This window comes from Brachypodium distachyon, chromosome 3 (assembly GCF_000005505.3).
Source record: "Brachypodium distachyon strain Bd21 chromosome 3, Brachypodium_distachyon_v3.0, whole genome shotgun sequence".
In the NCBI taxonomy this organism is placed as follows: domain Eukaryota; kingdom Viridiplantae; phylum Streptophyta; class Magnoliopsida; order Poales; family Poaceae; genus Brachypodium; species Brachypodium distachyon.
In genome coordinates this window covers 48,280,714-48,292,300 of record NC_016133.3, presented here as the reverse complement: position 1 = coordinate 48,292,300, position 11,587 = coordinate 48,280,714, and the positions used below count along the sequence as shown (strand labels likewise).

Here is an 11,587-nt window from a genome sequence, read left to right as displayed (position 1 = left end):
TGCGACTACTGGGTCCTTCCTCTTCATCGCGAACGCACTGGACTCCGACGAGTCCTTCCTCGATGATGACTTCTTTCCAAAGGTCGACGACATCCTCGGCATCAACATGACTGGCAACGGAAACACGAGCGGTTCCGTCTCTGCACCGTACGTGTCACTGTTTCCCATACTTGAGACCATGTTGCAATTCGTATGTTTAGTTCTTGCCTTAGATGTGTTTTGTTCATATGCTTGCATGACTACTGTGTTTGATCTAGTCATGTTTTACCCACTATTTATGTTGATTAATTCTTGTAGCGAATTATTCATGGTTGCAATATTCCACATGTTTTATTTACTGTTTTTATCTATTAAATCTTGTGATAAATTGCTCATATTTCCATCAAATTTCACTAACAAAAAAAAAGTAGGATCTAGCAACTCAGCCCTGGATTTTTTTTTCTTTTCCAAATCGACAAGGGTAATACTAGAAAAAAATAAAACTAGTTGTGCACTTCTACCAAATTTATTTATGTACTATACAAATCCACATCAGTTAATTCGGTACGGAGGGAATATGTCTTTATTTATTTATTTTCGGGCACTTAATATGTTCATATTAAAGTATGAAGGATGCATCTGGGTACAAATTAACTACTCCCTCCGACCAACAAAAGATATCTCAAGTTTGTCAAAATCTGGATGCATCTAGACATGATTAGTGTATAGATACATTCAAATTTAATCAAAGTTGAGACATCCTTTGATGGACGGAGGAAGTATGAGTTTTGGCCATGAAAATTTATCAATGGTCACTCTCAAATCCTAGGACCGCCACTGCATAGCAGTGGTCATCGATCTGCGCCACCACGCCGACCCTCCTTCTCCAGTGTTGACCTCTTTAATTACCCTCGGCTGCTGCCCCTGCTCCCTCTACCGACCTAAGGGTGTGTTTGGTTGGGTAGGTCGGGTCATGTCACGCGGGGTCGCTCGGGGCGGACCAACTTTTGGTTGGCAATGCAAGTATCTTGTGGACAAGGCGGCTAGAGGAGAATATTTCCTCCATATGCTGGTTCACGTGAATTGGAACCGTCCGGATCACGTGGCTCACGAAGGAGGTTGGGAGGGTGGTCGACACCCGCGACAATGGCATAGGGCCGATGAGGGATGCTGCTGCGACCTGGTCGAGGGCGGCGGTCAACAAGAGCGCGGGGCCGGTGAGGACTGCTGCTGTCACCGGTGAGGGCAGCAACCGGCGAAGGACTCGCCCGGAGGCCATGGGTCAACCTCCGGATGAAACCATTCACTCTGACTGGTTCAACTAAACGCGAAACCGGATTCGCCCATCTAGACAACTAAACTCTGCAAGCGAATGAGATGATACAACAAAAGTTGGTTGGTGCCAACCCACCAAACGCGAACGACCAACCAAAAACACCATAAGTGCATAGGCTGTCACCTAGTGCACCTCTGCATCAGGTTACTTTGTGTTGGGAATATGCCCTAGAGGCAATCATGTATGATGTAATTCCCAATGTATTCATAAATATTATTAAGTTGTCCTTGTTTGAACATCTGATATGTATCATTGAATATGTGATTTGATTGTGGAACTATGTATTCATGTTGTTCATACTAAATTGTCCTTAGTCATTGAGGTTGTGCTGGACACATAACCTAGACTAATGTGAAAGTTGGCTGATGACTCGGTTCCACTTGTCATGGGCATGGTGATGTCATTCCAGCTTACACGGACTCGGCTAAAGAGTTTAGCGAGTCGGACTGACCCATATTGAGATGCAACGAGTAGGTCGTCATTTGCATGTCTCAATCAATGTAATCCTTAGACCTGAGGTTATCGCACAATCCGAGTTGTGGATCACCAACTTAGGTTCTGTCAAACGTTGTTCCGTAACAGGGCAGTTATAAAGGCAGAGTTCGGGTTGACTGAGAATCAAGCTGTGTGATGTGGATAACCAAGATGGGATTTTGCCCCTCCGACTGGAGAGATATTCTCTGGGCCCTCTCGAGTGATATGATTCGGGAAGCATGGCCATGCTCGACTTGGTTAATTGTTAACCGGGTCGATCGACTAAGAGTTAGTCGGATGAATCATATATCACAGATCGAGAAGAGAGTTGAACTATTAAAGGGATGACGATTAATCGCCTATAGTTCGACAAGGTATATCGTGAGGCAAAAGGGACTAAGACGTATGTCACATTGGAAGGTACGTCGTCATGACTCGATGGTACTTGGGAGTCGGCACGTTCTGCTAGGAGCCGCTACCGATTGATCGATTGTGAGTCGGACTCCAATCGTGTCCAAGTCGCCATGAGCCTGTGGGGTCACACACTTAAGAGCGGGAGCAAGTATTTGGTCGGGTTGGACCCGAACTGGAATTGGGCTGACAATGCGAGTTGGACTCGCAGGGTGGATGGGCCACAAGGCTTGGAGCCCACTTCCACTCGATATATAAGCAGGGGCGTGGGATGCCTAAGGGGTACGGTTTTTCCACTCTCATGCGTTGAGAACCCTAGCCCGATTCAGTTCAACCGTCGCACCGGACCTAGCAGTCCGCCGCCGGAGCTCCTCCTCGCACGTGTGGATACCGGCAGAGGTGCTGTACTTCAGCACTTCGACGATCGCGGGATTGGATCGGCTAGATCGGATCGAGGGACTGCACTGCATCAAGGCGCCGCATCAATAATCCGCAACTGCGCGTCTAGTGGTAATCCTCGTGGCCTTTTACCTCGGCTAGATCTTGGGAGTTCGCGTAGGAAAAGTTTTTGTTTATCTCTACGCGCCCCTTCACTTTGATGCCCCCATTCTTTTGAGACATCTCTGTTCTTGGTTTACTTAGAACAATCTCGAGGTAATTGATTTATTACTCGTGATCTAGATCAACATTCACACAAGGAGAAACCATCCTCAATAAAGTACGACCAAGAGTTCTTAGAGCTGAAAATGTCTTCATCGTCCTCTGCTCAAACCTGTTGAAAATGTCTTCGTTGGTCAGATTTAATCCCACTTCACCTTATCAATAAAGTATATTATAGCAAATAAGAGAAGGTGTACAAAAGTTCTAGGCTTTTCGGCACATGCAAAAGCACTTTGTTCATGTATATGTTTATCACACCACCACACAAACAACGACATAATAGAAACTAATCAATCTTCACAACGATTTCCGCATAAGGGAGATCGGTGTCCCAGGGAGAGGCAAACAATATCAGGAGCTGCTGAAACATAATAAATGCTTGATAGTATGGGATGATGATGTCAAAGATCTTCAGTCAAAAAAAAGAGCTCATGTAGTTTGTTTGTGTTAATAACACGGTTTTCTAGGTTTTCATTTTCTTCATCAATCGAAATAACATCTCTAACAATTCCACTGGAGAAGTTGTTTATAAAGTAACATATGTATAACAAAATTTACATCTTATTGTCATTGTCATTAGCATGAGTAGAAACTGAAACTAAACTTTGATAAGAGATACTGATTTAAAAAGAAATCAAAGAAACCGACAACTTTTGCAGATTTCGTGATTTTGAAATACTCAAATGTGTTGTTCAGAAAAAGACCAATGTACCCATCTACATAACTACCTATATCGTCCTAAGCAACCAAAATTTTCAACTCGGCTTAGAATGTGCTAGAGCATGGAGAGCATAACACAAACCCTACAAAGGTGGTACACAATTAGATCACGTAAGCAATTATTGTCATGGCACAATCATGAAAGGAAATACAAATATGTAATTCCCATGTTGAATCCCACAACCAAACAACACGAAAAATCACAATACCTACTACTGAAGAACTATGCACACATATATTATCGGAGAGATCACATTTGTAAGAGAACTTAAACTTTATTTACTATCAAATTTTGGTACAATTCTCTTTTAGTACCTACCCTACTACTAGGATAATTATAAACTCAACCATTATATCTCACCTTCTAATTGTACAAGACCACTTAATACATGACAAGTGTCAACATCCTAAATATCCATATCCTAAAATATCATGCAGCTCGTATGATCGTAGATATTCAAGGGTGGAATCGCCATCTCCGACACAACTGCCGCTGCTTCCATCTTCTCAATTTTTTGACTTCCATGAGAAAAAAACTCCAAACCGAATGATCCCTTTTATATGCACTAGATTTTACAACAAATTTTCCTTCAACTGTAGCGCTTGAAAAGATTCATTAGTGTCTATGAAAGGACCGGTATTTAGTTTATTCTTTTTTTTTAGGAAATCTAGCAAAACTGATAATAACACGTTAATCTCGTGATAGTCTAGGGAGCGTGCAGCGCTGCGCCGGTATCATGCCAAACTCGCGACTTGGAGCCGTGGTCCACGCAGATGTTGATTCATGGATCGCGACGATCGAGAGTGACAAGACTGGGCGTACGAGGACCGCGTCCACGAGATCCCCAGCGTCCCCCAAACCGCCAGGTCAGCAGATGCCGCCGTGACCCCTCTCTGCTCCGCTCCGTATTCTTCCCACTAGCTCCATCAATTCAACTGCCCCACCACAAACAGCCCCTCCCTACTCCCCGCCACCACACCCACTCACACTTCCATGCGGGCCCATGTACTCCGGGACCCAAGCGTCGGTAACATCTAAAGATTCCCGCACGCCGTAGCCTTCCTCCTTCCCCGGCATAGGCGATGGTCCCGTCGCCCTGTCGAACAATTTAGGTCGGAACACAACACACACATGGCGCACACACGCGCACTTCGAACTTAAAGCTACAGAAAATTTATCACATCCATTCCTCTCTTCCACTTGAGAGAGAGAGAGAGGGCGAGCTCTGGACGGGGAAGCGGCGGCGGCGGCGGCGCAGCAGATCGAATCCGGGCCGTGCAGCTCGCGCGGGACCTTCGTCGATCTGAGGGAGGACAGGTGGGCCGGGCCGGGCCATGCGCCGGTGAGGTGGGTCCCACTTGGCTCTAGAGTAGAGAGCAGGTAGGTAGGAATGGCCGCGGTGGCGGCGATGGAGAGGTGGCGGGCGTTGGTCGTCGCTGTGGTCGTCGTGGCGGCGGGGGTGGGGCATGTCGTCGCCAACACGGAAGGTAAGTCGGCCTGATCTGGTACAATAGCCGCTTTGTTGCTCAATTATGTTTGCTTGATGTGGGGATGGTGGTCGGTTGGTTTGGTGAATGGAGTACTCTCAGTTGCTTTTATTACCAAGTTTTAGATGAGGGATCGGGAGGTCGGTCTTAACACCGTAGAGGGGGTAGAAAAGTTGAGCTCATGCTTCGTACCGAGCAGCATATTATGTTTGCTGTGTACCGTGGTTTTATCTTGTACTAGTAGGTGTTTTGTAAGCTTGTTTAGTACGTACAGTAGTGTCTTTGGGTGAGCAAACAGTGGATGGAATTGGTGGGAATAATTTTTTTTTGTTCTGTATACTCCGTAATTGATTTGTTATGTCACATGGTATCATTGCTTAGCACGATTGGTCTAATTTGTTTGCCTAGGGATAGAAATCTGGTTCCTCTTTTGTTCCAAAACAAAAGAAATGTGATTCATGAGGAATTGCTATTTTTGAGATTTTTCTAGGTGATATTATTTGATTTGATCTGTGTTTTGGTGAAGAAGGTCACATTCTTGTAAGGACTGGTGATCAGAAATCGTTTGTTGCATCATTGAACAGTATATGATGTGTCCCCATACCCTACCAATTGATGAGCTGCCCGTAACTGCTAATTTGTATAGTGTCTAGGAAACTTTGATTACATAGTTTTTTGCCCAGCATACCTGTTTCTTCGCAGAAAAATGAGAGCATGTAGATAAGAGTCATTGTTAATACGAATTTGCTATTTCTAATCGCATGAGAAATTTTGTACTCCCTCTGTCCAACAAAAGATGTCTCAAGCTTGTCAAAATTTGGATGTATCTAGACATGACTTAGTGTATAGATGCATTCAAATTTGGTCAAACTTGAGACATCCTTTGTTGGACGGAGGGAGTATTTCTTTTTCCTTCTCCTGTGCTTCTTTCCAGTAATCTAGATCGACCAAGTTGCACACAATTTTTAAAATGTGCAACTAGTCTTCTTAGTGAAACTTAGAAATAGCCCCCCCCCCTCCCCTTGTTAATAAGGTTCTTTATATATTCATTGTAAGTATTTTATATCTGCCCATGCTAATTGCTACCTCTTGTCAAATAGGTGATGCTCTGTATAACCTGCGACAAAGTTTGAAAGATACTAACAACGTATTGCAGAGTTGGGATCCCACTCTGGTTAATCCTTGTACATGGTTCCATGTTACATGTAACAATGATAACAGTGTAATTAGAGTGTAAGTTGATAAAAAAACTCTCATCCCTGCATTTCAAAGGGTTGATGTTTGCTCATTTTCATTCTAACCTTTTTGCACTTTTCAGTGATCTTGGAAATGCACAATTATCTGGTGTATTAGTGTCCCAGCTTGGGCAGCTGAAAAATCTCCAATATTTGTAAGTTCTGGATGCCCTTTGCTGATTGTTTTGAACTGAAGACTGCCAGTTAATGTATCTCACATGCAAATTCAGTATAAGTGCATCTCCGTCCCTTAGCATATAAAAACATAAAACATGAGGTAGAGTTGTTGACTAGCTGTACAGATAAGATCTACGTGCACAGTAGAAATGAACTGATCCTTGAAACAAACCCTCAATTAGTTTGGTCTGATGTCCAGAAGCCCTGCATCATATATGCACCGATGCTTCTTGATTTTTTAGATTTATACATTTAGGTGATAGACAGGTTGGAGATGCTATATCCTTCACTTTTCTTATATTCTGTGCGTGCTTTTGTTAGTTGTATAGCATAGATTCCCTGATATGGAAATATGTTCCTTTACACCTGAAAAAAATGTGTTCTATTCCTTTTGTTATAGGGAGCTTTACAGCAACAACATAAGTGGACCAATACCTGCTGAACTGGGCAACCTAACTAGCCTTGTCAGTTTGGATCTGTATCTTAATAAGTTCACTGGAGTTATTCCTGACAGCTTGGGGAATCTATTGAAGCTTCGCTTTCTGTAAGAATAGTCATTTTGCCTACTAGCACATCTGTTATTGCATCTTTGATTGTGCTACTTTTTTTAGATTTTCTTGAGTTGATCTGTATTTCTGAGTTCTGGCAGTTGTTTTAGGCTTGCAAATTTTTCTCCTTTTCGAGAATGAGGCTTGCAGTCCCTTAAAAAAAAAAAGGGCAGCCCGGTGCATGTAGCTCCCGCTTGCGCAGGGTCCGGGGAAGGGTCCGACCACTTTGGGTCTTTTGTACGCAGCCTTTCCCTGCATTTCTGCAAGAGGCTGTTTCCAGGACTCGAACCTGTGACCAGCTGTACCGCTGCGCCAAGGCTCCCCTTCGCTTGCAGTCCCTTGTCGAGAATAAAAGAGATATTCTTGTCGAAATGCTTTATCCAAATGCCACGATGCATGCACTGATTTGTGTGACATATTGTTCTATTCTATTAGTTCCTTTCTTTTCTCAAAAGGATTTTTGGTTTGTCAATCTTCCTTTATGCCTGTTTCTTTCTTGACTACTCCCTTATTATGGATTGATGCCAATCATACACTCAGTTGTTTGTTTTTATCATCATTTATTCCCTTGTATTAATATTATCAGTAACATTTATTTGTTGCTATGCCTAACGTGGAAGGATAGTCGTCTGAACAACAACAGCATGTCGGGTCAAATTCCTAAATCCTTGACTGATATCACTACCCTCCAAGTACTGTAAGTTGCATGTTGTACTTGTTTGTTCTTCTCCATGAAGGTTTCATCATGTGTTGGGATTAATATATAACAATTGCAATATTGCAGGGATCTCTCAAACAACAACCTCTCAGGAGCAGTTCCATCGACTGGCTCTTTTTCGCTCTTCACCCCTATAAGGTCTTGTACCTGGATAACATTGAATGATACTTAGCCTAACTGCATCTTCAGATTGAATGACGAATCATACTTTTGTCACAGTTTTGCGAATAATCCACTTCTTTGTGGTCCTGGTACTACAAAACCCTGCCCTGGGGAGCCTCCTTTTTCGCCACCTCCTCCATACATCCCTCCAACACCACCAACCCAGTCAGCAGGTAATTTTCTGAATCCACTTGAATTTGATGTCTTGTCGGTATTCAGTACAGTAGAGTGGCACTCTGGGTGACATGTGCTTGCTGGATTTTATTCCATTAGGTGCCTCTAGCACTGGAGCTATCGCGGGTGGTGTTGCTGCTGGTGCTGCATTGGTTTTCGCTGTTCCTGCAATTGCATTTGCAATGTGGCGACGTCGTAAACCTGAAGAGCATTTCTTTGACGTACCTGGTCAGTTTCATATACTAATATACCATATTTTGTTCTCACGTTATCTATGCCACATGTTTTGTTCATATGCCATCCCATTTTTCTTCAGCCGAGGAGGATCCTGAAGTTCATCTCGGTCAGCTTAAGAAGTTTTCATTGCGAGAGCTTCAAGTTGCATCCGACAATTTTAATAATAAGAACATTTTAGGAAGAGGTGGTTTCGGAAAAGTATACAAGGGGAGACTTGCAGATGGTACATTGGTAGCAGTGAAAAGACTAAAAGAGGAGCGTACCCCTGGTGGTGAGCTTCAGTTCCAAACAGAAGTTGAGATGATTAGCATGGCTGTGCATAGGAACCTTCTCCGACTTCGTGGTTTTTGCATGACGCCGACTGAACGATTACTGGTCTATCCATACATGGCTAATGGGAGTGTCGCATCACGCTTGCGAGGTAATTTGTTCTTGTAATAATCATGCATCCCAAATATAGCTGCTGCAGGCAATATAGTTTATAAGTATAACCTTTTCTGCTGTGAGTATATACTGAGGTATTTCTGTTTTCATTTGTGATGCTGGTTTCATAGAGCGCCAGCCATCTGAACCACCTCTTGATTGGGATACCAGAAGACGGATTGCACTTGGATCTGCAAGAGGACTCTCTTACTTGCACGATCACTGTGATCCAAAGATCATCCATCGTGATGTCAAAGCTGCAAATATTCTTTTGGACGAGGACTTTGAGGCAGTCGTGGGTGATTTCGGGCTTGCCAAACTTATGGATTACAAGGATACCCATGTAACAACTGCTGTTCGTGGAACAATTGGACACATTGCTCCTGAGTACCTTTCCACGGGAAAATCCTCTGAGAAGACGGATGTTTTTGGCTATGGGATCACGCTTCTGGAGCTTATTACTGGGCAGAGGGCATTTGATCTTGCTCGTCTTGCAAATGATGATGATGTTATGCTACTTGATTGGGTAAATACTTTTTCTTCTCTAGAGTGAGCTTAAATCATCATCACAACTTTCTTATGATCGTACTGCTCTGCTGTTGTGGGGTTCTAGTGAGTTTTTTAACGATTGTTTCCCAAGCCCATATAATCATGAGCTGTTGTTAGCCCCATTAACTTAATCATGTAGAGGGTATGCATTGGTGGCGGTGGGTGACAAGCTGTCAGTTCATCCTTCCAGGACATCAGTTATGTATAGAATTGCTAATATACTGTCACTAGAAACAACCGGTCGTATCATATGCATGATGCATAATTTAAAAAAATCAAATTATCAGAACAAACAAATAAGCTGACTCTGCTCAATGGATGAAACAGCTGACCATATGAATAATTTAACTTCCAATCCTACAGGTGAAAGGGTTGTTGAAGGAGAAAAAAGTGGAGATGCTGGTGGACCCAGACCTGCAGAGCAACTATGAAGAGACCGAGGTGGAGTCGCTTATCCAGGTGGCGCTGCTCTGCACGCAGGGCTCCCCCATGGAGCGCCCCAAGATGTCGGAGGTGGTGAGGATGCTCGAAGGTGATGGCTTGGCAGAGAGATGGGAGGAATGGCAAAAGGTGGAGGTGGTCAGGCAGGAGGCTGAGTTGGCTCCTCTTCGCAATGACTGGATTGTTGACTCCACATATAACCTCCGCGCGGTGGAACTGTCTGGCCCAAGGTGACAGGCAGCACTCAGCCGGGCTTAGACAAAGATCAACAATGCACTAAGATGACAAAAACGAAAGATCAACATTTCATCGGCTCATCCAGTCTAATTGTGGTTTGTGTATATGACAGGTAGCTTGTCTTGTTTAGCGACAATTTAAGGGTGAAATTCTTTTTCCATTTCCTCAGTAGCCTCAGGAATTATGTTAGGCTTCAGTCATTTGTTAAGTTAAAAAGTACTACTCCGTCCGATCCATATTAATTGTCTCAAATTTGCCCAAATATGGATGTATCTATGTCTAAAAAGCATCTAGATACATGTAATATTTCGACAATTAATATGAATTGGAGGGAGTATACATTTTGTGTGCAAGACATCTTTGCAGTGATATGATGCTGGAGGTAAATGCACCGTCGGTCTATTAACTTGGCACGTATGTGCAGATTAGTCATTGCACATGAAAAACGTTATGAATATGTTTTACAACTTGGCAAATATGTGCACTCGTGGTCAAAAATATGAATTCTTATGCTTTGACGCTGACGTGGATGAAAATGATTCGATTCATTTACAAAGAACACCCTCAATAAATATCAAAGGGGGTAAATTGCCAAATCGTGATGAATAAAAAACAACCTTTATGCCATCAGGTCCGAGGCGGCCAACCTCTTGCAGCGCAGGGCGACCACCGTCCTCACCACCTTCGTCAGCGACATCCTCGTTGTTGCCAGGCTGCTAGGACACTGATGGCGCACTCCTGCTCGCGGACAGCTATCCCCTCCACGGCTCGCGCACCGACGCTGCCAGGACCTCCCTCCGACCTGCCGCGGCACCGCCGGCCGCCATGCAGATCAGCTTCGTGGCGGCCGTGGGGCCGTGGCCACCCCCGCGCGCCCGCCTCCACCGCCGCCTCCCAGGCCCCTCTCTCCTAGAGCACCTTTGCTGCCAGCATGCCTGTCGCCGTCTCCCAGCACTTGCCCCCGACTCTGCTCGCCTTTCTTCGCGACCACGTCTCTCCGGGCCGCCCGCTCCTCGTATCCGTCGGGTCACCCGCCACTGGCCCGCTGCCTCCCTCTAGCCCACCGACTCCTACCCGGGTCGGCTTCCCCACCGTCAGGGGCTCATCAGGGGCTCCGGTCCGACGGTTGTTGGCGGCCTGGTGGCGTACGCGCAACAGCAGGATGACTGCCTGTGCGGGGAGCTAGTATGCAGCGGTGGCCGACGACGTGAATGCGCGCACGTGCCTGGGCCAGCGAGGCGCTCGGCTGTCTCCCGGAGGCCGTCAACCTCTGGATCGACAAATCCTTCCACAACGCATAGCTCACGCATGGGTTCAGCTGGGAGCTGCTGGACGGGATGAAGACGTCGGAGCTCGACAGGGGTGACGTCTTCGGCTAATTAGGTGCCGGTGCCGCGCTACCAGGTTCAAGCCGCTTAGGCTCCATCGCCGCCGCCGGCTGCCGTAACGGCCGCTGGAACCATGGGCGGGGGCTATGAAGAGACAAGAATAGAGGGAGGTTTTTTTTGCTAAATTTTCTGGCCGGCAAGACTCGCTCAATCCGCATTGGCATGCCACGTCAACGCCGAAACATAGGAATTCGTACTTTTGACCTCACGCGCTCATACGTGTCAAGTTG

At 45.2% G+C, this 11,587-nt stretch overlaps 1 protein-coding gene across 1 annotated transcript; it reads left to right on the top strand.

Moving 5' to 3' along the window:
• The first annotated feature begins 4,679 nt into the window (after positions 1–4,679).
• On the top strand, positions 4,680–10,426 carry LOC100837196 (LRR receptor kinase SERK2). Its single transcript, XM_003575169.3, has 11 exons — positions 4,680–5,068; positions 6,169–6,301; positions 6,387–6,458; positions 6,881–7,024; positions 7,654–7,725; positions 7,813–7,884; positions 7,966–8,081; positions 8,182–8,310; positions 8,399–8,740; positions 8,874–9,268; positions 9,655–10,426. Exons 1-11 carry the CDS (start codon positions 4,972–4,974, stop codon positions 9,964–9,966), a joined length of 1,884 nt encoding a protein of 627 aa, XP_003575217.1. The 5' UTR covers positions 4,680–4,971; the 3' UTR covers positions 9,967–10,426.
• Positions 10,427–11,587: the final 1,161 nt, after the last annotated feature.